The 27538-nt window shown below is 37.5% G+C and overlaps 1 protein-coding gene across 1 annotated transcript in view; it reads right to left on the reverse strand.

Annotated features, from left to right (window-relative positions):
- Positions 1-7415: 7415 nt before the first annotated feature.
- SYNJ2BP (synaptojanin 2 binding protein) overlaps positions 7416-27538 on the reverse strand; it is a 28389-nt gene continuing 8266 nt past the window's right edge. Inside the window, exons 2-4 of the mRNA XM_074290164.1 lie at positions 20318-20454; positions 10563-10658; positions 7416-8343 (exon numbers count right to left, since the gene is read on the reverse strand). Coding sequence (XP_074146265.1) covers positions 8203-8343; positions 10563-10658; positions 20318-20454 — 374 coding nt within the window. The 3' untranslated portion in view covers positions 7416-8202. The remainder of the gene's footprint in view (positions 8344-10562; positions 10659-20317; positions 20455-27538) is intronic.

Genomic DNA, 27538 nt, shown 5'->3' on the forward strand with positions numbered 1-27538 from the left:
CGGGGGTCCTTGGCAAAAGGTGGAAGAAAAGAATCCTCTTTTCAATCTATCATTGGATTTTAAACTGGAAGAGACTCTTCATCTCCGAATTGTTAGTTCTCCACTTCTAAAGGGCTGCAGCATCACATAATGGCCTGGCCAAGACTGCTAGTTCTGAGCAGACCTTGGACAAGAAGCTGGCAAGATACTCATTCCTGTTTCTAATAAAACATAGGTTGAGGCTGAGGGAGTTCAAGAAGGGGTATGTTTAGAAGGAACGCAAGCTCCTTAAAGGCAGGGATTTTCACTTTGTTTTTTTATATCCCCAGTACCTGGTACAGTACCTTCAGTATTTTCTCTAATTTTTTTCCTATGGAGTATATTTTTATTTATTTCATTTTAAAATTTCCAGATTATATTTTTAGGATATTTTCTTTTTTAGTCTAGACCCACTATTTTATCAATGTGTAGAAGACATGATATGGAAAAGTTTCTCCACAGATACAGATCAAATCATCCCTATCTTCTCTTCTTAAGACAACTGCTTGGCTGATTTCAGAAGAGCCTGGAAAGACTTATATGAACAGATGCTAAGTGAGTGAACATTGTACAAAGTAAGAACAAGATTTTGTGATCAACTGTGATGTTCTTGGCTCTCTTCAACAATGAGATGATTCAAGGTAATTCTAATAGTCTTGGGATGGAAAACGCCATCCACATCCAGAGAGAGAACTATGGAGACTGAATATGGATCAAAGCATAGTATTTTCACTTTTTTGTTGTTTCCTTTGCTCTTTTTTTTCTTTCTTGTGTCTTTTTCCCTTTTTAATCTGTCTTTTCTTGCACAGCATGATGAATATGAAAAAAATTTTAGAAGAATTGGAGATTGCTTGCTGATAGAGGGAGAAGAGGAGGAGGGAGAAAAATTCGGAAGACAAGATTTTGCAAAAGTGAATGTTGAAAATTATCTTTACATTTATTTGGAAAAATAAAATACTAATGAAAAATTATTACCTGGGAAACTAAGGAAGTAAGTGACTTACCTATGCCCATGTTGCTGGTATACATCAGACACAGAACTTGAACCTTGGTCTTCCTGACACTGAGGCTAGCCTTTTATCCACTATTTAGCATTGTCTCTTGTCATAGATATAAAGGCACTTAAATGTGTATTGAATCAAATTAATTTTTTTTTTTAATAAACGACATTTTTCATTCTAGAAAATTCTGCTCATCAGTACATGCAGCTATTTTATTGTGATAAATTCTTTGTTCCATAGCAAAAGCTCAAAGCCTCTTCAGGAACAATTAACATAGGAATAGAATATTCAAACTTCACCCAGGCTCAGAAATTCCTTGTTCAGTCCCTAACTCTGAACCCAAGAGATATATACAGTCCAATCATCTACTTTCAGATTTGTTTCTTCTAAATTCAGACTATCAACATTAACCTTGCTCCCTCTGACATGTCTGACATACTGATAATGGCTTGTACTTTACACCTAGAAAATAAGCTTACTAATCATAAAATGAAAACCAAAATCTCCACATTAAGGGACAGATTTCTTTAGTTTATCTCTAATCTCATGCCTTCCCAATTAACCCTCCAGAGTTGCCAACATGATCTTCCTAAATCTCAGGTTCGCTCTTATCACTATTGATAGCTTGAAATATCAATTAGAAATTGATTATGAAATCCACCTTTCTAGCCTTATTGCATCCAACTCCTATCAAAAATACACCCAAGTTTTTGCCCAAACTTTTCAACAACTTCATCCTGCCTCTTGCAAATTTGTTCAGTTCGTCCATGCCTCAAAGACAATCCCCCTGCAACAAAACCAACAAGTGGCCATTTAACCTTTGTTAGAGAGAAATCCACTATCTGCCAAGTAACCCCTCCCCCCCTGGATAGCTTCCCATCCTAAACTGGAAAAGAGGAGTCATCACTTCTTTCTCAGGTGGGGCATTCTCACCTTTGAAGTCCAGAAATCCTTGAGACATTTTTCCGAATGAGGTTGTGCTTAGACTCATAAATAGAAGGAACCTCGGAGTTATCTGGTAAAACTCAGAAATGAAAAAAAAATGTCTTCTAAATCCTGTCTTATGAGCAGTCAACTGATCTTTGCTTACTGAGTAGCAATGAGAATCCCTTATCTTCTTAAGTAACCCATATTTCATCTTATGAATCATCCATGATGAAAGGGGTTATCCATTTTTAAAGGAGCAATAATTGTCATGCAATCGAGTTAAGCAATTTGCTGAAGGTCACAATTGGCCAATAAAAAGCAGTAACAGAATTGTCTTTTATTTCTCACAACCACAAAATGACCTTCAACTCCAAAACATTTGTTCAAGTTAACCTATGCAAAACTTGTTCTGGATCACACTGTGCTCTAAGAAGTCTGTTGGGCAGAAAATGGGAGTGCAATTCAAAGACTTAAAATGCAGAAAAGCAACAGGCAGACAGTATTAGACAAATATGTAAATTATTACTTAATGAGCCCACTTTTATACCTTAAGCAAGGTCATTAGAAAGTCACAAAATCTTACATTGGAAGGAGATACAAGAGGTTAAACTAGCTCAATTTCTCAGCTGTGCGAATGAACTCCCTCTAGATCTTTGAGAACAGTACAGCTTTTCTAAGCACCCAGTGACAGGAGATTCACCATTTCATATGATAGAGGAAGTTTAGTCATTAGAAATTGAACTTTTTTTTTTTAATCCTTCTAAATCTTTAATTTGCCATTTATTAAAATTCAGAAAATTTAAAAATTCAATTTACCACTAAGTCCGAATTAAGATTTTTCCACCATGACTATAACCTAAATTACTTAAGCTGAATACAATAAGTAGGTAGGTTGAAAAATCTGTTCCATTTAATAGCAAATTTAATTTTCTTCTCACTGACTTCAATTCTTCTAATCAAAGGGGACAGTTTACTTTTTGTTTCAGGAGACCAGAAATAAAATATATTATTCATCCAGTGTATGAAATAGCTCTCCTAAACAGTTTGATTTTCAAAAAATAATTAATTAGATTTATCTACAAAGACAGGCGATGCAATAGGTAGAACACCAAAACTAGAATCAGGAAGATCTGAATTCAAATCCATCTTCAGACACTTGCTGGGTAACCTGCCTTAGTTTCATATGTAAAATGGGATTATACATATGTGCAAAAATGTTTGTAGCAGTCCTTTTTGTAATGGCAAGGAACTGGGAAACTGAGTGGATGCCCATCAATTGGGAAATGGCTGAAAAAGTTATGGCATATGAATATAATGGAATATTATTTTCTATAAGAAATGACCAACAGCATGATTTCTGAAAGACCTGAATTTACATGAACTGATGCTAAGTAAAGTGAGAACCAAGAGAACATTGTACACAGCTATAATAAGATTATGTGATGATCAACTCTGATGGTCTTGGCTCTTTTCAACAATGAGGTGATTCAGGCCAATTCCAATAGCCTTGTGATGGAGAGAGCCATCTACATCCAGAAAAAGGAGTATGGGATCTGAATATGGATAGAACATAGTGTTTTCAACTTTTTTGTTGTGGTGGTTGTTTTCTTTTTTCTTTTTTTATCTGATTTTTCTTGTGCAGCTTGATAAATGCAGAAATGTTTAGAAGAAAAAAAAATTGTGTGAAAATCAAAAAGATAAAATGGGGTTATAGCATCTGTCTCCCAGAGTTATTATGAGGATTAAATAAGAATTGTAAAGCACTCAGAAAAATGTCTAGCACATAAGGACTATAAAAGTATTAGCTATTTTATTAGCCATTATTAAAGATATTATTTGGAATTTGAACCCAGATTCTGACATTAGTGTTTTTTCAACTATACCACATGTCTTAGCATCTCCTTATTTTAAATTAAAAAAACCTAAGACAACTCTTCCTGTTCCCTACCCTACAAATGGCTGCCTCTTGGTTTCTATCACAAACAACTGATCAGAGCCATGAGATGAGCCCTGGCAAAGGATGGAACTGATTGACGTGGGAAGGTTCATTCCAGAAGCTGCTTTCTTTGCCTAAAGCTCTGGGACACAGCCTACAGGCCCATTCACCAACTGAAGCCATTTGGAGCCAACTTCGAGTACAGGGTTATACTCTATTCGGGGTTGAAAATCCATTTAGGCCTCTAATCACTGCTTGGGCTTCTGGAACAGTACTCTAACCCCAAAAGTAAATTCTAAAGAGGACTTTATATTGCATTCCAGGGATGGTGGGAAGCTCAGGCAAGCAACTTGTATGAAAAATTGTTTTTAAGTTTTCTGGGTCATCTTAGTCTAAAGAACTCTCTCCTGATGTGGAATTTCTACAGCAATTATGGTTTATGTTAATTCACTTGGCAACTAACTCAGTGCTACCTTGGAACAGCTCTACTATTGTTCTGGATTATCACTGATAGCTTTTATTATTAACTTTTCAGGTGGTTATCTTTCATCTCACCAACTAGACTAGAAATGCCTTGAGGGCAACTCCTGTGTCTGCACAAATACACAACCTATAAACACATTGAGAATCTGTGATTTCCTCAATCTGAGAAGTCTCAGATTGCATTCCATCTATATTTCAGGAAATAAGTCACATACAGTAACCTGAGCCATAAAGATTGTGACTTGTCAATGATGGAATCTGAACGGAAAGGTTCTTATCTCTGGGACCAACAATCTGTTGACCATGGAATGCTACTTCTCCTGCACATGGTACAGATTCAAGAAATACTTGATATGAAATAATAAACATAAGTGCCAGTTTTCCTATAATAACTACTGGTTTGTCATTTCTCTAAAAATGATTGCAATCTACCATCTATCCTCTTGCTCCACATGGCATTTGGCTATCTCCATCAGCCATTTTCTTATTGCCCATCCTGTTAGCACATCTCTTTCTAATCCCTATCATCCTCCAACTATCAACCATTTTTACTTTTGGAACATTAATCAAATCAATACTATCATTGCTTCTGAAAAGGGGGTTTCAAATGGATTCCTGTGTAACTCCACTCCCCATCTGTATGATGTGCCAAACCAAAGCACTCTTCCTAGGACAGCACTCCCTTACATGTGCTGTCTGTCCCAGTTGGAATGTAAGCTCCTCAAGGGCAGGTACTGTCTTGCTTTTGTACTTGGATCCCCAGTTCCTAGCACAGTGACCAACACATGGACATGGACTTAATAAATGCTTTTCATTTATGCCTTCAAATTTTAAACCTATCTTGCATAGTCACACCTCCTTTTAGATCTTTGCTCCTTCCCTTGTTTCCTTCCTCACTTGTTTCCTCCTAACTCTTATCTATCCTTTAAGTCCCAGTTCCATAAGGGTTCCTCAATTCACAGTGAACATTGCTGAACTCTTACTCACTAAACAATCAATCAACCTTTAAATGCCTACCACATTCCAGGCACCAGACTAGGCCCTGGAGAAACAAGTACAAAGACTAAGTTAATCACTATAAAAGTATACAACACCTAATAGTATATAAGGATTGTATGATATTATTCATTGGCACTTGTCACTTGTTACCTTTGATTGCTAGTGATTTCATCCCAACTAGAATAAGATTTTGAAGGCAGAAACACATTTTTTCCCCAAGGCTGGGAAAAAGCCATTTCTGTACCCCAGGAAGAATTTGCAAATAGCATTCCCTATGTAGCCCCTGGAAGCTTTTAGTCTTAAAAGACACATTTCATTTATCACAATAAGAACATAACTTCAAGAGCTGAATTTTCTGACATTAAAAATGTATGTGTGTGTGTACTATACATAATACATATATATATATATATATATATATATTTAGAAACAATAATGTTAGAATGCAATTATTTGCACTCCACTAATTGCATCAAGCCCTCAAACACTACAAAGGTACGTGACAAGATAAATGAGAATGGCCTAACCATCCACACAAATAGAAAACAGTGTGGAAGAAAATGGCATATTGCCCCATCTGTCACAAGTAGCTGGGTGAAAATGAATATGTATATCTTGAGCACGATATAAAGACAGAAAATGAGTTGAGTCCCCATATTGAGAAGATGGGATTAGATAAGATCATATCTGGAAAACGGAGCTGGACTTTCTAGAAGACCAAGGGCTCAGTGCCAAAAAGCCTACCTCCAACACTCACATTCTCCCAGTGATCATAGAGGATGCATGTCAAGAACACAACACTTTCAGAAAATTAACAAATAATATAAAGAGTGACAGGAAGATTCAGGATAGGCATAAAGCAGCCATACTGATGTAACCCACATGGGAGATATGACTTAGAACAATTACTGAAGGCACTGAGTAACAGAAAGGAAAGGAGAAGAGTTGGCCACACAGTGAAAATGAGTCGCATACAGATGGAAAGACTGAGGGAAAACAACTGGCACCCTGGAGAGTAAAACAGCAGCAGATAGACCTTCAGTGACTTGGATGAGAAAATAGGAAAAAAATCCACAAAAGGTGAGAGGGTAAAAACGAATCTACTTGGAGGAAATACAAACACTGACCAAATCCTGGATCCATCATGGAACCCACACAGGAAATGTCTGTTCTACCACATCTTTTTTGGTTTGGACCCTACCTTGGCTCCCCTCCTCATCCTTTCTGTGTTGTTTGTTACTGCCCCTTCAGATAAGTTTCCCTCTGCAGGACAGTGCTGGAGGAAGCCTGAAGGAAAGCTATAGCCACGACCTTGTCATAGCCTTGGGTCTTAATAAATATTTGTGCATTGAAGAGAATCAATTTCCTGCTTACTTCTAACTTTTTTCTGTGGCTCCCAGTAGTTTGGTTAATAGGTTAACAGGTAATTTAATCTTTCTCTCATAAATCATAGTATGAAAATGTCAATTTTTAGTAATCCAGCATCTAATTAAGTTAACTTTTTGAATTCAAAGACCTTTTTGTAGCTGGATGTACTGACTATAACAATGAGATGGGACCCTGGAACTGAATATCGATGGAATAGAGAATGTTTTGTAAACTGAACCAAGTGCTGTTTTCACTCAGTATGCAAGTACTTTCCAAGATTAAAGGAGGAATGAGAAAAGGAACCTGGGAAGAGGCCCCCCCTTTACTCCCTGCAAGTATCTCTGATCTGATGTATTTTGCCCAGAATCATCCTGGATACTTCTGACCTAACAAAACAACCTCAAGTTTTTAGCTCAACATTCACAAGACCATCAACTGAGCTCAGGGCAGACTCTAAATAGGCAACTGTGCATAAACAGATTCTGAATATTTTGGGCACCTGCAATCAAAACATATAGAGACCAGAAGAATTTAGGACAGAAGGTACTCAGTCACACTTAGAGGGATCTGAACAATGAGATACAAAAAACTAAGGAAAAGGGGGAGGGAGGAAGAAGGGTGCATGGGAAATTAAGGGTATTCTGTGGAGAAGTAAAATAGCTAATGTTTTATAAATTGTAAAATTTTTAAATGTAAGATCTTGGACTTTATTTTTGCAAAGATTTTGTAAAGTGCCTATTTCAATGGGGGTGGGGAGGAGGAAGGGAGGAAGATCTCTCCCATGGCTATCATGGGAAAAAAATATTTTCTCTCAGACATCCCTCTTTCAGCCCAGGCTTCTTCAAGAGTGGTCTCTCACTGTGTAGGATTGTATTTACATCTTCAATTAAGCGCAAGCCCTAGCATCAGAAACCTAGAAATCACAATGTAGCTTTTTCTCTTTAATTCTCCATAAGGCATTGACTATCACATTTTTCAATGGTAAAAATGGCCCCCTCATTCTCCTTTGTTCAATGTAGGCACCTAGGTTTGTAGTTAGGAAGAAAATGAGGACCACAGAGTTCCCAAGTATAACCAATAGAGAAAAATCTCTTCTTTCTCGACTCACACAAACTGGCCTTGAAACAGGCCAGGCCAGAGAAAAGGTATCATCCCAGGGGCTGGGTGGGCAGGAGACAAAGCCAGAGGCCAAGCCGCTAGTTACCCTGTGAAACAGGCACCTCGCCCATGCCCACAACTCTCTCCCTTAGCTTGCCAACCGATTTCCCATTTCCTTCCATCCCTCATCAGAACAATGACAACTTCTCAGTAGTTCGACAAGCCCCTCCCAACATCAGTCCAGAACAGAACAGTCCATTCGTTCTTTTTAAATCATGTGGTGGCTCTGTACACAAGTGGATAGGTGGGTAGACAGAGAGAGGGAGAAAGTAAGATCTTCATCAGGGTGCACTGGAGGGAAACAAACTTTTATCACAGCCGCTGCCGATATCTCATGATGGCCCAGGCCACTGCCATGGCGACAGCACACAATGGCACCAACATCATGGCAACTGGGATGCCACTTGGTTCCCCTTCCCCTCGATGACCCAAGGGTCCATTCTGCACTTGCACCTGAAAAGGAGAGATGAATTTTAATTTTTTTTGTTAACCAGTGTTTCAGAAATACCACCACCCAACAAAGGCATCACCATGAAGCCTGAGCATAAGGCAAAGGCAGGAAGGAAGGTCAATAACCGTCCAGTGTTATTTATGCTACACCTCTGAGACAGAAGCCCAAGGCAGAGAGAGAGGATTCAGATGGGAAGTTCTACATTGGCTTTGCTGAGTACTGGAAGATACATGAGCCCTATAAGCTTTTAATGTGCTCAGAGATGTGGAAGCTCTCTAAGAATGATCATTCTGAAAGCACATTAATTCTCTGTGGCGAACAGTGCTAATCTTGACATGAGAAACTGGTCAAATTCCAGATGGCTCTCTTTCTAGGAATCAAGAGTTTGGACTTTCATTCACTGCCTAAAGTTCTCTTCTCCTAATTCTCAATTCTAAATACATTAAAAGGAGAAAATTTCTAGGATACAGACAAAACAGAGAACAAAATATAAAACTGACTAAATACTAAGTTATACTAATAAGTTCCTCTCCTAAATGGTACTTATAAATTTTCTCCTGTAGCTGAGTGACCCTTTGTAAGACATACAAGATATATATCTTGCAAAAGATATATAGTGCAAAAGCATCAGATAGCCTAGTAGCAATTATTAGTCTTCCAAATCATTCTCCTCCTTTGTCTCAAACTAGAGTACTTCTATATACATGTTATTGTCCTTCAAACACTCAAATGTCCTATTTCCTCAACCACAGCACACCTCAACACGGCACACCTTTGATCTCACCACCACCCCCAAGTCTTCCAAGTCAATTGACCAATCCCTTCAAAATCCATGTATCAAATCATAATCTATTTATTTCCTACCTCCCTATCCAGCATTCCTCCTATATCTATGCTTTGTCTCTGGGAATTCCAAACCCTCCATCCCTCAAAAATCTCCCAAGCCTTATAAAACTCTGCTCTAACTTAAACTTCCTCCTTTCCCAATCATGATTCTATAGTTAATAAATTCAACTCTATATATCCTCCACTTTCAAATCTCTAGTCCCCAATCTTATGTTAATTCCCAGATGCCAACTTTGGAATGGTCTTACTATCTACTTCATTTTATTCACAAAACTGGAGGAAATCAAGTAACTGAGCCAATCTGATATATTTTAAAAAAATGCATGTCATTTCAAATGGTCCTTCACAAGACAATCTTTTTACTCCTTCCAAACTCTCTACAAAGGCTAATTCAAACCTTTTCTCACATTTTCTACAGTCTTCGGGTTTTTTTACATCCTCTTGGCCGAGGACATTGCCTCATACCTTATTGAGAAAATAGACTCCTCTATACAGAAACTTTGTATCCCCAATCTCTTGAAAACATCTCTCATTCTCTACTCTCTGATGAAGAGATGATCTTTTCTTTGCCAAGGCCAATCCTTCTATGTATTCCATTTTCTCTTGTTTTTCAAGCACACTGTCCCCACAATGACCTCTTCTCACTTTCTAATCTCTATCTCTATCTACTGGTTCCTTCCCAGAGGCCTAAAAACTAACCTATTTCCACTATCCTAAAAAAAACCATCACTGGACCAATCACATCTTAAATCATTCTATATCTTCCTTCCCTTTCTCAGACAACTCCCTAGAAACACATGTCTCCATCGAGAGCTTTTCCTTCTCTTATCATTTATTCTGCATTAAATAATCAAACATTTATTAAGCTCTTGGTCACCATGCTAGGATAGAGGGCTAACGTGAAGATATGAGGTCAGAGACTCTTTCAGACACTTGCTGGCTCTGTGACTCTTAATCTCTCTTATTCTCAGTTCCTCATCTATAAAATGAGGAGAAAGGACTTAACTCAGGCACAGCAAGGTGGAACACTGGATAAATAGAATAAGGAAGACTCAATCTTGAGTTCAAATCTTGCCTCAGATATTAACTGTAGTTTCCTCATCTGTAAAATGAGCTAGAAAAGAAAATGGAAAACTACTCTAGCATCTTTGTGAAGAAAACCCCAAATGGGGTCACAGAGTTAGACATGCTTGAAAATAAGTGAACAACCACAAAAAGGACTTCAAAACTCTCTTCTAATTCTCCCCCTAAAGACTCATAGAAGGTAACAAAAGAAGGAAAGGTTGGGACTAGCTGCATGGAAATTACGTGGATCTTCAAAAAGCATGCTATATGAAGACTGGCTCCAAACACCCCAGGCAGAGAGAATGCCCACCCTATGTTGCACTTTGAGTGACACAGCATAACCGGCATTTCGGAAGAGGTCCACAGCATCCTGATGCAGTAAATTCTTCAGGTCTTGACCATTCACCTGCCAAGAACAATAAGGAAGAAGAATAAGGGAATTAGAAGCAGAGCTCCAGTAAATCTACATGCTATGTCTATGATGGGTTCTGAAAATATAAAATCCTAAAGAGTGAATTCTATGGATAATTCACAAATTAAGACTTTATGAGGAATGTGAGAAATGAGCACAGGCTAAAGGGTGCATACACCTTGTCAAGTCAGTCCTCCATTCAAAAATTTTCTGCGGATCCTGAGTAGGAAATTGAACTCATTTATTCAAGCATTCAAGGCCTCCATGATCTGGCACTGCCCAACCTTTTTACCCTTACCTAACTTTGCAGCTTTCCTTGTACTCTACATTCCTGTCAAATTGGATTACTCTCTAACTTTTCATGGATCCTCCTGACTACATGCTTTTGCTCACACTGTTTCCAATGTCTAGGGTGCCTTTCTTCTCCTTCTTTTCTTCAGAATTCCTAGCCATATCAAATATCATCTTTTCCTGATCCACCTCATCAAGTCAAATTCTTTCTACTTGGACCTCACAAAACACTTAGTTTTACACTCTCCAAAAGTGCTGTGTACTGGAAAAAAAGTGATGGTATTTTATCCCATGACTATCAAGATGCGGTATGCTGCAGTAGATAAACCACTATCAATGCTACCAGTGATATCAATACAAAGAATAAATCTCAAGATAAAGGGAAAGGTCTCAGATACAAAATATTTAGAGTAGCACTTTATATAGTGACTAATAACCAGAAGCAAAATGTGTGCCCAATAAGTACAAATAGCTGAACAAACTGTAGTAATTGAGTACGAGGTAATATTACTATGCCCAAAAAAAAAAAACAACAAAAACAAACAAACAAACAAACCAAATATGAATTCAGAGAAAGTTGGGAAGACTTATATGAAATGATGCAGACCAAAGTAAGCAGAGAAGTTTACATGATGGCCACAATAATCTAAAGGAAAACAAAAAATAAACACTTTAGAACTCTGGAAAAGCAATATTCCAAAGGACTAATGTCAAAGTGCTAAAGGTAAAATCTGTCTCCCATTTTTTAGCTGAGAAAGGATTAGCTATATGTGGAAAATGAAAACAACATTTTCAACCTCGGTTCAATGTGTGGATTTACTCTATCCAACTACATTTACTTGTTACCAGGGAGGACTCTTTTTGGGAATGGAGAAGGAAATAAAGGCGGGGAGGAGCAAGAGGATGAAGGAGGAGAGCAATGATTGAGAAGTAACAGTGGTGGAAAAGAATGTTGATAAGAAGCTAAAAAGAAATGTAAGGAGAACACTTTTTAAAAGATGTACAGGAAAAAGCACACTGGCCCAGGAGGAATGAGGAGGCCCTGTTTCCAGTCAGAAGTCGTGCCATTAACTAGCTATCTCTCCTTGGGCAATACAATTTACTTCTCTACAATTAGGTTTCTTCATCTCTCCTTAGAGTAGGTACTGTCCCAAGTCAGGAGTACCCAGATATCAGGATGTCTATGAACTTGGATGAAAAAAATATTAAATCCTTATTTTTACTAGTCTCTATTTGATATTTAGCATTTCCTACAATTACTGAAAAACACTGTTCTGAGCAGAGTCTACAGTCTTCACCAAACTGCCAAAGGGTTTTGTGACACCAAAAAAGATCAACCAAGGGAAAAGATGCTCTCTAAGGTCCTTCCAATTGTATGATTCTACCTCTCATCCCTTTTTTTTCACACCAGGACATCATGTCCTTCTTTCTACTCATGATACTACCTCTGGTCCTAACCTATGTCTATTTCTCCTTTAAAATTTTTCTTCTCTAAAAAGCCTTTCCAGACAACCACTGTAGTCATTGCATTCACAGGTTCTTAGAATTTCTTTCAACTTTCCACATACTTTTAGCACTTTGAACAAAACCTGAAGTACTTATTAGCCTGCCACCTAAGGGCTGATCCTTAACTCCTCCTATTCACCTTCAACCCAGCCTCACCCACCCACCATCCAGTATTATCTTACACAACTTTCCTTCATATATTCTAACCTCTCACCAAATGGAGTATTGACCAGCCCCCGAATACATCTAACACTTTTTCATCTGTTTTTTCATATTATTGTATTTGGAATGCTTTTCCCCTTCAATCTATACTTACTGATAACTCACCTATTTTTCAAGTCTCAGCTCAAATGTCATCTTCTCCATAAAGTTTTCCTTAACCCTTCTGAATAAAAATAACTTCTTTCTCCATCCTTAGCATAAAATCACAGACTGAAAGCTAGATGAGACTTTAGAGACAATCTTGTTCAACCTCATCTATTTACAGATGAGGAAAACATTAAGGAGCCTACCTAAAGTCACACAACTAACTAGTAAGTGGTAGAACTAGGATTTGAAATCAGGTCCTCCTAATTCTAAATCATAATTTCCATTGGACATGCCACCCCTTATACATTTAAAATATGTGTCATCTTCACTGGTGTCTCTGTTTATTATCATCTCTGGTATTTTTAAAGTTCTTTAAATTCTGGGATCATGTCTTAATTATTTCCACATCCTCAACCAGCAAATACTATAAACTGTACAGGATAGACACTTGGTAAACTTGGGAAGAATGAATGATTTTTACATGTTTGCAAAGTTTACACTAAAGAAATTTTGAATTAAAGAAATGTTTACAATGTAAATATCCCTTATAGCCCTGCTTTTAAAGAATAGCATTAATAGATTTCAGAGAGGCCTGGAGAGACTTACATGAACTGATGCTGAGTGAAATGAGCAGGACCAGGAGATCATTATATACTTCAACAACAATACTGTATGATGATCAATTCTGATGGAAGTGGCCCTCTTCAACAATGAGATGAACCAAATCAGTTCCAACTGTTCAGTAATGAACTGAACCAGCTATACCCAGTGAAAAAACTCTGGGAGATGACTATGAACCACTACATAGAATTCCCAATCCCTCTATTTTTGTTTGCCTGCATTTTTTATTTCCTTCACCGGCTAATTGTACACTATTTCAAAGTCTGATTCCTTTTGTACAGCAAAACAACTGCTTGGACATATATACATATAATTTATTTAACTTATACTTTAACATGTTTAACATGTATTGGTCAACCTGCCATCTGGGGGAAGGGGTGATGGGAAGGAGGGGAAAAGTTGGAACAAAAGGTTTTGCAATTGTCAATGCTGAAAAACTATCCATGCATATATCTTATAAATAAAAAGCTATAATAAAAAAAATTAATTTAATTTAAAAATTAAAATAGCATTAATAGATTGTTCCAGAACAAACTGCCAAAAAGTGGGCTTTGGATCTATGAAGGGTTATTATTGTAAGAAATCCCTAAATCCATATTTGATATGTTAGCAAAAATATCTTCTGTAGATATAGAAATGATAGAAATGATATTATGATGATATATAATATATATTATGATGATATATAATATATATTATGATGATATATAATGATAGAAATGAATTATTTCCGCAAAAAAAAAAAAATTTTTTTTTCCCCCCTGAAGCTGGGGTTAAGTAACTTGCCCAGGTTCACACAGTTAGGAAGTGTTAAGTGTCTGAGACCAGATTTGAACTCGGGTCCTCCTGAATTCAAGGCTGGTGCTCTATCCACTGTGCCACCTAGCTTCCCCCTCAAAAATTTTTTGATGAATAAAATTCCTCAAAATTCACTAAAATTCACTAAAGTTGTTATTAAATTCATAGTAACCTTCTGTCATAAGATTTTCTTTTCTTTTTTTTTAATTTTTATTTTCCCCAATTACATGTAAAACAACATTTTTTTGGTTAAACATGTACATTCTATCATGGATTTTCTCAAACAAAAGATACTGAAAAGGTACTCTGCTTGATCAAGGAGTTAAATATAGAGCATATTTTGCTTCAACTCTGGATGTTATTCCCCTTTTCTGCCTTAGTAAGTATAGTATAAGAAACATAACCAAACCTCTTTAATGACTTGAGGATGTTATGGTTACTATTCAATTTAACGATGAACTCTTTCTATATAATACTCTATCAATAGATATAGAAGATATAATAGAAGGTATTAAATGTGTACTGACTTCAGGTCATAAATATCAGAAATTTCATTTTTACTTAATGTCAGAAGTCATATAATTTTCTTGCCCTTTAAATTCTTCTCATCAAAGATGAAAGCAAAGGTGAAAAAAATTCTAGGAAGACTTGTTATATTACAGCGAATTAAATGTTACCCCAACAGAAAGCTTTTAGGAGGTTCCATGGGTTTGCAATTCAGTTTTATCGGCTATTGGTGCAGTTTTACCTAGTTCTAGAATAGTTTTTCCTCAGTGGCTATGTACAGAAATGATTGTACTATCTCCCTCTTTAGTTTCTAAGTTGAATGGAACAGAGATGCCTTTGATATCTGCACCCAACCGGTACTTCACAGTACTTGAAACTATCACATCTCAATATATAATTTCACTTTATTCCATAATCTTAGAGTAATGCTATAACATAGTATGAAATTGAACAGACTGATGACCTGGTCCCTGAGTGGTATTATTAGGCAAAAAGCTTTGTTAAAATGGATCACCAATATAAAGAGTTCAGTCACCACATTTCAATTGATAAATGGAGATCACATAAAGGTCTGTGAGTTACTGAATTCTTCTGGCAGAACCATGGGTAATCTATCCTAAGGAGATAACAACCTAGTATTTGTTAAAGCTTACAGAGAGAAAAAAGATTTCTTAAGCTTCTTTAGAGACCTATCCCAATGTTATATAACTGAAGGACAGTAAGATGGCATAATGAATGGATTCCCAGATTTGGAGTTAAGGAAACTTGAATCCTGCTTTTGACATTTACTAGCTGGGTGGCCATGGGCAAATCATTTAACTTCTTTGGATTTCAATATGTAAAATAAAAATTATAATACTGAAGAACCTTTCTCTTTAGATTGTTTTGAGTCTCAAATGAGATAATGTATACAAAGTTCCTTAAAAATTCTAGATTGTCACATAAGTGTCAATTACTGTTGTCCTCATTCCAACATCATTACTGTGGTCATTAGAATCCTAAATTATTTCTTATAGCTTCTAGCATGTTTTTTAAATAAAGCACTCCTTTCCTCATTGGTAAAAACTTATTGATGCTTAGAGTTGTTCAAATAAACAAAGCTTAATTTTCTTAAAAGAATTGGAAATGATCTGTAAAGTTCATGAGAGAAATATTTCCCCATCAAATTTTCATCTAAGTGGGAGTTGAGAGTGGGATAGGAGGCAGTCACTGCATAATAGCAATTTTTAAAATATTCATTAGGGGGCAGCTCTTTTTATGGTGGCAAAGAACATGGATGGAATGCTCATCAATTGGGTAATGTCTTAACAAATTGTGGTATATGAATGTACTGGAAATTATTGTGCTACAAGAAATGAGCACACAGATTTCAGAAAAATTTGAAAAGACTTGTGTGAACTGATGCTGAGTAAAGTGAGCAGAACCAGGAGAACTATACACAGTAACAGCAATACTGTGCAATGATAAAAATATCAACTTAATGATAAAATATAAAACTTAGCTCTTCTCAGCAATACAATGATCTAAGTCAATTCCAAAAGACTCATGATGGAATATACTATCCACATCCAGAGAAAGGAACTTTGGAATCTGAATGCAAAATAAAGCACAATATTTTCACAATTTTTTGTTTTTCATTTTTTTCTCTCATGGTTTTTCCCTTTTGTTCTGAATCTTCTTTCACAGCATGACTAACATGGAAATATGTTTGTACACCTTCCTTTAAGCACCTTTAACATGATTGTACATGTATAAACTGTATCAGATTGCTTATCTTTGAGGGAGGGAGAAACAGCTAAACACAAAATTTTATTTAAAAAATTAAATGTCGAGAGGTAGCTAGGTAGATAGAGCACTAGCCCTGAAGTCAGAAGGACCTGAGTTCAAATCTGGCCTCAGACACTTAATTCCTAGTTGTGTGACCCTGGGTGAGTCAGTCACTTAACCCCAAATGCCTCAGGGGGAAAAATTAATGTCGAAAACTATCTTTATATGTAATTGGAAAAAATATTATTTCAAAAAATTTTAAATAAACAAATAAAAGATTATTTTTTAAAAGATTCATTATCCTGGTAGATAAAGTAGAACCATCATGTTGTCATTTAACTTTAGGTTATGGAACTATGATAGATGTCACTTAGGAAAAATGGAAGAAGTAAAAGTCTAGTCCACAGGATGTCAGGAGATCACTCCAAGACATCTTCTTGGAAAACATGGCTGTATACCAAGGATAAAAAATATTACAGTTCCAAAATATTTAACAACTACCTACAAAACAGCAAAGTCTATTGAAGAAAAAAAAGACAGAGCTTATCAAAGTAAGCAAGCCACTGAACAGAGAACAAAGAAGCCCAAAAGGACTAAAAAATGCCAAAAAATTTGACACTGGGAACTTTCCTGAGGGCAGTTTCAGTTGAATGATGAGGCAATATAGCAAATGTGAAATCGACCCAGGAAGCACAAATATTTTTATGCTATTATTCAGCTTTGCTCAGCAGCTTATGAATATAAGCAAAGAAGGCAGAAAGTGGGAGTGACCCAAGTTTGGGATTTGACAACACATGAATGACAAAAGGAAAAGGGGATAAGTGACCTGCGTATAGGAGACAGTATTGGATTGAAGTGATTCACTAAAGGGTCTGTCAAGATCAGAAAGGGAAGAGAATAAAGTCAGTTGCAATAGTGATGGCTTGGGAAAGAACTTTAGGCTGGAGGGACTGAAAGAAGAATGAAGTTAGGAATCACAGTACATAGGGAAAGATGGAAAAAGAAAGTCTTATGATAAAAGGAATTTCGGAATTCACTAACAAGAAGTGGAACACTTGTGGGTAATGGCATGATTATGAGTATGACCATTTCTAGATAAAGCAAAGGTGGAGTGAAGAAGTTAGGAGAACTGAGCAGATGGAGGAACTAAAAAGTTGGGGTATTTGAGGAAATATCAATATATAGGTTGATGTGTTCTAGTGATGAGAGCAGGATTTTGGGTGAAATAATTGTGAGTTAGGCACTGAGTGGCCCGGTTTAGTGCCTGGCACATAGTAAGCACTTAATAAACACTTCTTAATTAACTAATTTCTCTACTAACCGACAAAATTTTTACTCAGGCAATATATTAGTATGCTTCCTTGAAAGAGCATTGCAATGTCATCTCATATTTACAGATTTTCTCCAAGATGCTCCTAGAAATACCCAACATTTGTGTCTCTAAACTTCCTAACTTGTTTCTCTCACAAAATAAAGTTTAGTCAAGGGACTATCCAAAAATTAAACACTTGGTCACTGGGCTTGGCAGGGTGGGGAGAAATGAGCACACTGGTGAACTGAAGTCTAGTGCCTTGGTCAAAATCCTACAGCTAAATAAGTGTCTGTCCCTGGAGACACAGAGTCAATCAAAAGAAAAGCTAAAACATCAGCTTCTCTAAAAGGACATTCAATGTCTTTCAGGTCAGTCAACTTTGACTAACTCAGTCCCAGTCACTAAGAGAACCAAAGATGGAATCCTTCTTTTTGCCTTCCTTTAGAAGCAGTGCCCCAAGAGGTGACATTGGAAGGGAAATGGTTGTGATTTCATGGGTGTAGGGAATAGCTAATGTCACACCTCTCTCCATTCATGCAAATAGACAACACTTCTGTAACTTACAACCAGAGATTTGCCTGGGACACTGAAAGGAAAAGTGGCTCACCCACAGTCACACAGTTAGCATTTGTCAGATTCAGAATATGAACTCCACAGGTGAATCTCTTTTTACCACATCACACTTCCACTTGATATCTTGATACATATGAATCACCAATGAAATGAGACATTAAGATTGGGAGTAAAAGTTTTGTTTTGTTTCTCTTCCCAGATTATTTTTACCTTGTGAATGCAATCCTTCCTTTGCAACAACAACAACAACAACAAAATTCGGTTCTGCACATATATATTGTGCTTAAGATATACTATAAGATATTTAATATGAATGGGAATGCCCGCCATCCAGGGGAGGGGGTGGAGGGAGGGGAAAAACTCGGAGCAGAAGGGAGTACAAGGGATAATGTTGTAAAAAAAAAAAAAATTACCTATGCATATGTACTGCTAAAGAAAATGTTATAATTATATAAAAATTAATTTTAAAAAATGCTTAAAAAAAAAAAAGATTGGGAGTAAAAGGAGTAAGAGAGAGAGAGAGAGAAAATTACAACAAAAACCAAGAAACAATTGGATTGCAGCCAAGGCAAAATTCTCAGGCCTTCTTTGTGGAGTTCTCTATAATCCTTATTATTTGTTTATACTACTTCCAATTCACAGTCCCCCTACTCCATTCTTACAGATTCTTTTTCCTTCTCCAAAACTTTGTGCCATCATTCTCTCCTAGAGAGAAGAATGGGCCAATCATTTAGCCTCCTCAAATTTTTCATCAAATTTTTAAAATGGAGGAATTGGACTTAGATGATCTGTGAGTAGATGACAGAGAGAAGATCTCTGATCTTATGAGTTGAAGATTCTTGTCATTAAAGGCCTTTCCCATTACCCATTCCAAATTCCTCTTTAGTCCATTTCAAGTTTCTAGAGGTAATCCTACCCCATTTGAGGTTTGCCATTTCCTTCTTCAGCTCTTTTACAGATGAGAAAACTGAGGTAAACAGGGTTAAATGACTTGCTCAGGGTCACATAGCTAGTTAGTTTCTGAGACTGGATTTGAACTTAAGGCTTTCTGCCTCCAGAGCCAGCACTCTACTCACTGCACCATCTAACTGTCCTTAGAACTACACCTACCAACATCCTTACCACATTCAGTTTTTCTATCAGATATGTGTATATCCTGAAAACAAAGAGAAAGGAAATACAAAAAATATAATTTTTTCAACCCTCCCTAAACATATATATGTGTTTGTGTAAGTGTATGTGTATACATACAGATAATCATATACACACATATCACAGCAATGACCATGAGTAGTCTAGTGAAGGAGCAATGTTTTCTATTTTGTTTTCAGTAGTTATGGAAATTCATACTTACTCACAGTTTGATTTAATTAAGCCCCATTATTCTTACCAACTATTCTATATATTCGATTTTTGCATTCCATAGTGTCATAACTGATAACCTAACCTAGGTGTCATAACCTAAGATAGATTCTGCAACTGAAAAAGTGACATAACTTTAAAAATTACACAAATAAAGGGCCTAAGACACAAGCCCAATGATAAGGGGACAAACATCAAAGTAAGATCAAGGAAATGGGACTCAACTACTAAAAGGGAAGCTGTTTCAATGGCAGAAAGCCTATAGTATAAGACTAATTTTTGATTGTTTGCCATTTTGACTGAAATTCTTTATCTATTCTTGCTTCCTACACCTTGCTTATTAGCTGTATGATTGTTGGCAAATCACTTAACCTCTCTGCCTAAAATAACTGGGTCAATAATATTTTACTCAAAAAAAAATTAAAAATACCAAAAAATTCACCATCTTACCTGTCTCAAGACAAGGATTAAATTAGATAATATCAAGGACTTTTAAAAGCAATTCTATCTATCATAAGTTTCCCACAAAAATCCTTCCAAAGAGAGGGCTAAGGTGTAAGGCTTAGGAGACAGAGGACTTTTAAGAAGGTGGAAAACCAGTTCTCACCGAGAGGATCTTATCACCCTCCTGGAGCCGCCCGTCCTGGGCCGCTGCCCCATCCTCTTTGATTCGGCTGACGTAGATGCCAGTGTCATTGGACACATATTGCTGATCTGTCCCTCCGACGATGTTGAAGCCCAGCCCTGAGAAAATCACAAAGGAATGGAGGGGAGCAGAAGAGTGGAGAAAGAGGGGAGAGAGAGAGAGCAGGACACAGAGAGAAATGATAATGTCAGACAACATAGACTCAGACTAGGCAAACAGATGGAGTGGGGTTGGGATAGTATTCCCATAAAACTAAGCCAGTAGCTCTCAGAACTATCAACCTGGATCAGGCCAGGAATAAAATGTGTTTAAATGGATTTGCCAGAGATTTCAGGAAAGATCTGGTTCCTTTAAGCAAATTGGACCAAGAATTAACATTAATTTCCACAGGACCTCCATTTCTAATGGCTCTGGCAACATCAGGAAAGTGGTTGCCCGAAGTTCATACTCTTCACCCATTATGCTCTTTATAGTGGGGAATGAAGTAAGCAGAATCGGAACAATTTATACTGTAAAATTAAAAATGATAAAAAATGAACAATTTTGAGGATTTTTATAAAGCAATGAAGAAAATGAGCAGAACCAGGAGAACAATTTATACAATAACAACATTTAACAAACAATTTTGAAAGCTGTAAGAACTATGAGCAATATAAAGACCATTCATGATTCTAGAAGAAAGCTTCTTAAACTGAGGGTTGCAACCCCATATGGGAGTCACATAACCTAAATGTCGGGATGATGAAAAATTTGGCAACAGTAAAAGGTTTCTGAACGCAACATCCAAAAATTAATTCAAAATCAAATGCATAATGAATTCAAGGTGTTTCTGGTATGCTTGCCTTGTTGCATTGCACACTTTCACTGTAGCCTTGCTTCTGAACCCACAACATGCACAGTTTGCATTGTAAATCCATGAGCACTGCCAAAAACACCTCAGCTCAAATTTGAGATAGTGTCATGAATAGAAAAAGTTTAAGAAGCCCTGTTTTTGAGGATCAATGATAAATGTTATCCATGATGGAACAGTGATAGAATTGGGGAAGAAGAATGAAACAAATGTTTTGAGTTTTGTTGTTTGTTTGTTTTTTGTATAGCCATTAAGGTATTTCTTTTGCTTGACTATACATATTTGTTGCATAAATTTGTTTTTTCTTTTCTTTCCCCCTCCCAATGGAGAAGGTTTGAGAGAAAGAGAAAATGGATTTCTGCTCATTTGAACAAAGAAAATAGAGAAGTGGAAGAAATGCTACAGAGGTGAACGCTGTAAGCACTTTTTACATATATTACTAGTTTTACTTAACTATTTTAAATTTTTTTATGAAATCTCTCACAAAGTAGGAATAATCTATAAATGTATGTCACATAAAAACAAAAAATCAGTTTCAACTGAAAATGAAAAAATATATACATTCAATTGGGTGGGAAAAAAGTGCTTTTAACTCATTACTAAGTGAAAGAAATGCTCTGAAGATAGTTAACACATAAAGGGACATGTCATGCATAGACCTTCATTCCCATCCTTTTATTTCTCTAGATACTGTATTAATTGAGGTTGCTATGATTTGAGAGTTAAGATTTTATTTTTGATGGTGGGGAAAACTAAGATGAGAACAGACTAGAGAGCCAATGGACAATTGCTACTTGATGGAGGAACTGTCCACAATGAATAGCTCAGTAAATTCTCTTCTCTCTTCCTGCCTGTATTTGAAGCACAAGCCATAATAAGGTATTTGCTATTATGAGTAATTGATAATAATAACAGCTAGCATTTACATAGTACTTTAAGGTTTATAGAGCACTTTGCCAATTTTATTTCAATTTATCCTCACAACAACCCTGGAAAGTAGATGCTATTATAACAGATAGAAAACTGAGGCAGACAGGAGTCTTTACCTACAGAACAACCTCCTTCGGCCATTTACCAGGTCGCAGAAGTTTGTTACACAGAAATGAACTCACGGCTGTCACAAGATTATACCTGGAGTTCAGAAATCCTAACATCCTGGTGTTTTCATTACTCTAGTTGCTGGTGGGATTCTGAGAGATAAAAGAGACCTCAGAGATCTCCTAAGCCAAACCTCGGCCACAGAGAGCAGCAGAACCAGGGGAAAGTGGCCCAAGGAGGTCCTAAGCTTCTCCTTCCAAATTCAGGGCTTTTACCTGCAGCAAAAGAAACGCTCTTGCCCCTCTATGAGGAACAAGGAGAGGAGAGCAGAGGGGCTGCATCGGTACAGGAGGGAGGTGGGAGAATACACGTATCCTGCAGCCTAGGGCTCGGACTAAGCTCTTTGCCTGGGGTCACAGAGTGGGTGGATGTCAGAGGCAAGAGTTAAGCTTAGCTTTTTCTTGACCACAAGTCCAGCACTCCATTCATTTTCCATGGTCTAGAAGTTAAATAAACAGATGAAATAAATCTATGGTGGAACCAAAAGCTACAGCCACATCCCTAGCTCCTTCCTGGCTGCGTCACAAATGACAATCCAGCTAAGAGGAACATCCATGAGGTCCTCACAGCTCAAACCTCAAGGCCACTGTAAAATCATTAGCAAAACATGTCTATTCTAAGGGAAGCACCAAACCAAAAACAATGTGCCACATCGCCAGACTGTGGACAAACAGATTAAGGTAGGCTGAAGGAGCGCCAAAAGCACAGGGGCCAGGCTAGCGCATCTCCCTCCTAAGGAGAGGAAGGGGCTGCGAGTCTCAGCCAGAGAGGCTGCTTCTCTTCTCTTTGGCATTAAGCTCCCACCAGGACGTGGGCAGAGCCGCACAAAGAGGCTTTTCAGCCAGGGAGCAAGCTTCCCAACAGCAGACTGGCCATTTGCAGAAGGCTGATTTCATATTAAAGAAATCCAACAGTTCATTCATTGTGTGGACCAGACCAGGTACCCACTACAAAGCTTCACCCTGCCTCTAGTCAGGGAAAACTACAAGGACCTAGCAGGCAAAGAAATGACTGTGACAGAAAGCAAGGGACACAGTCTTTATCGATTAAAACCAGAGCAAATCAAGGAAATGACCCTATAGAAGGGAGCCAAGAAATGACAGTGTTCCTGATTTTTCTTTCTTTGCTGAGGCAATTTGGATTAAATGACTTGCCCAGGGTCACAGAGCTACTAAATATCTGAGGCCATATTTGAACTCAGGTCCTCCTGACTCAAGAGCTGGTGCTTTATTCTCTATGCCATCTAGCTGCCCCCAAGATATGGTTTTCTAGAGATCCACAAGACCTAGATGGATAGCTCTACATTCTTTTGCTTTTTAAAAATTAAAATCCTAACCTGCGTGCTAAGTGTTTGCATATGCCTACTTTGGATTTAGAAGGGAGAGTATTAGGGAAGGAGAATAATAAGAATTTTTATAGCACCCTGCACCTGGCACACAGGTACTTTGTTAAGCACTTTAAAAATATGGATGTCTCACTAGCTGTGTGACTGTGGGCAAATCTTTTTGCCTCAGATTCCTCATCTGTAAAATGAGCTGGAGAAGGAAATGGAAAACCACTCCAGTATCTTTGCTGTATTTTTCTGTCTAATTCCTCATAACCTCAGTTAGGCTTTTCTTGGCAAAGATAAGAAAAGCCTAACTGAGGTTATGAGGAATTAGACATGAATGAAAAATGACTAAACAACAAAAACATAGTATTTAAAAAAAAAAAAAAAGTTAAATGAATTCAAATAAAGAATCAAAGCTATCAACTTCTAAAGTTGTTAAAACTACACAAAAGTCCTCTAAAGTTTCATTTACTTCCTCCTCTACTTCTAATAACTATCATAAATAGGGTCAGAGTGGAAGTAGTCCTTAAAGGCCATCTTCCTAACTTAATGTGGTTTTGAGTGATATTTAGGGGTTCCAAAACACACTCTCACATGCCCCTTGTGTTTCCAGAATCAGAAGACAGTGTGGTTAGAATCAGGTCCCTAGATATGATCCTATTGTTGGGGAATGTTATTCTAGCTATGCATCCTACATTCCCTCAGCCATGACTTGGAAAGTAGGGACAGCTGTCAAGTCTCAGTCTAAAGGAGAACACTGCTGTGGCCAGGAGACAATACACAAGACAATATTAATAATAGAACAGCATCTTCAGTGCAAAGGTACAACTGAATTCCTACTTATCTTTTAAAGTACAACTCAAACACCACCTCTTCCACAAAATCTTCCCTTTATCTCTCTGGTCAAGACTGCTCTTCCTCCCTTGACGCACTTACCATGTAGTACTGTATATCAAAGCAATTTGGGAATTTTAGTCCCCTACTACACTGGAAGCTCCCTGAGGTCAGGGGCCATGACTTATCTAAACTTTGCACCCAAATTCCCCTCTACATTCCTGATTCTTCTCTTGAGCTCCCATCCATTTTTTAATATCCAAGTGGTTATTTCCACTTGTATGACCTGCCTATCATTCAAAATTAACATGTCAAAAAAAAAAAACTTACTCTTTCCCTTTCAAAAACTATATCTTTTTCATTCTTCTATTTATCCCAGATTAACTTCAGTCATCTTGATTTCTTCCTCCTTCTTATCCATTTCCCACTTTCCACCCTCTAATATCCAACTGATTCTTCCTCAGCAATGTCTCTTCTCCCTTTCTCTACTATCATCACTGCTTCTGAGGTATATCCCATGCCCCAAAGAAATAACAATCTTCCAACAACACTGCGTCTGATGTTAAATATACTGCTCAGAAATCTTCAGCAGCTGGTGACAGCTGTCTCTTGAGGGATTTCTAACTCCTTGCTCTGGGGTATGCCAGGAGGGTGGAAGGGTAGCAGTCAGGGGGTATGTAAATGAGGATAGAATAACTTATGTGTAGAATACCAACTCATGAGCATGAAAGAAATGAGAGCCCTGTCCCTACTCCAAATAACTGCTCTGCTCACATAGTCTCAATAATCACTATGGCTGAAGCCTCCTCAGGTACTCAAATGGTGGTCAAAATGGGGAAAGGGCAGGCAATAGCTAAATTACAGGCCCAAGAAAACTGGCCCATGTGCTACCTGGCATGTGCTAGGAACAGCTAGTTTATGGAAGAAAGCCTAAATTCCTTAACCTGGCATGCAAAGCCCTCCACAGCCTGATCTCAGCCTACCTCCCCAGACTTACCACCTACTGCTCCCTATTAGAACCTACTGCTCCAGCCAGACTGGTTCATTAATTCATTACATGCTTTTTCATGTTGTTTTCTCCATCTGTAATACCTTCTCCTCCACCCCTCCTCTATGCTGGCTCAAATTCTATCCACATTTAAAGGGGATAAGAATAAGATGGTAGTTTAATGATTCAGAGAACTCCTAGGTAAGGAAGCTCTTCCTCCCAATGGCAATTCTCTGGATTTTAGTTTTAGACATATACCTAGAGCAATGACAGGCTGCCCTGAAAATTCATAAGCCAATATGTGTTAGAAGCAGGGCTTGAACTCTGGGCTTCCTGGCTTCCAGACTTTGCCATACCACCTCTAACACTTAAAAACCCAGTTTAAATCCTACTTCTTCCTAACTGCTTTGACCCATACTCAAACTCTTAAATTCTTATAGCAGCTTTTGCAATTATCAGTCCTTAATCATATGCTGTCTTATATTTATTATTATATTTTATGTACGTTTATCTTGTTTCCCCAAATGAACTGTAAGGAATTTGAAGGCTAGAACCATATCTTTTTTTTTTTTTTTATTCTTTATAATATCAAAAATTTACACATAGCAAAGGATTTGTTCACTTCAATTCAAAAACATTTATTAAGCAACTACTACCTATTAAAACACAATGACCAGCACTGGGAATATAAAGACAAATAGTCCTCAACCTCAAAGAGCTTTTTTTTTTTTTTTTTTTACCTCAAAGAGCTTTTTTTTTTTTTTGGACCTCAAAGAGCTTTTTGAGGGGGAAGGAATCAAAAAAGAGAGAGAGAGAGAGAGACAGCGAGAGAGAGAGAGAGAGAGAGAGAGAGAGAGAGAGAGAGAGAGAGAGAGAGACAGCGAGAGAGAGAGAGAGAGAGAGAGAGAGAGAGAGAGAGAGAGAGAGAGAAAGAGAGAGAGAGAGAGAGAGAGAGAGAGAGAGAGAGAGAGAGAGAGAGAGGCATTTATATTGGATAACTACAACATTTAACAGAGAGAACTACAAGATTCATTCAATAAACATGAATTAAGTACTTACTATATGCCAAGCACTATGTTAAGTGCTGGGTAATTTGAGGAGTAAGAGAGCACTAATAACCAGGAGGATCAGCTTCCCAAAAGAGATGGCATTATATCAGTTGAGGAATGCTAAATAAGATATAGCATATGAATATAATGAATATTATTGTTCTTCAAGGAACGCTGAGTAGGCCAAAGCCTGGAAAAATTTACATGAAGTAATGCTGAGTGAAGGAAGCAGAACTAGGAAAACAGTGTAGACAGAAATAGCAGATTATGGGATGATAATTCCTTTTGCCATTTCCTTATCTCATTTAGAAAATGAGGAAACTGAGGCAAACAGGATTAAGTGACTTGCCTAGCGTCACAAAACGAGGAAGTGTTGGAGACCAGATTTTAACTCAGGAAGGTGAGTCCTCCTGAATCCAGGCCCAGCACCCATCCACCATGCCACTTAGCTGCCTCTACAAGTAACAGGGAGTCCCTGAAAATTACTTAGCAAGGTAAGGTCATGGCCAGATGCCTGCTTTGGGAAGATTACTTTGGCAGCTGTGTGGAAGGTAGAACAGAGAAGACAGAGACTAGGGAAACTAATTTCAAAATAATCCAGGTGAAAAACACAGAGCTAGACTTGGCTCTGAATAGAGAGGAAAGGGCAGATAAGAAATATGTTTGTGAAAGCAGAATCTGCCAGACCTGGTGAATAACCAAAAATGCAGTGAAAAATCAAGGATGACCCTAACTTCACAAGAAATATTTATGAATGATTGCCTGAATGGATGAATATATGAGGTTTACCACCTAGATACCTATATTGGGCAGGCATGGATTCAAGGACTGCAGCCTTAATTAAAAGCATGTGTTATACCTGGAGGCTAGGGCATTAGAAAAAATGCATGTTACCAAGTCAAAGGTAAAATAAATGACTACATGGTAAGTTTCCACTGGCCTGAAATCAGGCCATAAGCCTGTGTTCCTACCTTGAGATACCCTCATGTCTATCAATAGCAAACTATAAAACCTCTCTCCTGTGACATATTAA

This window comes from Sminthopsis crassicaudata, chromosome 2, assembly GCF_048593235.1.
Source record: "Sminthopsis crassicaudata isolate SCR6 chromosome 2, ASM4859323v1, whole genome shotgun sequence".
Lineage (NCBI taxonomy): Eukaryota > Metazoa > Chordata > Mammalia > Dasyuromorphia > Dasyuridae > Sminthopsis > Sminthopsis crassicaudata.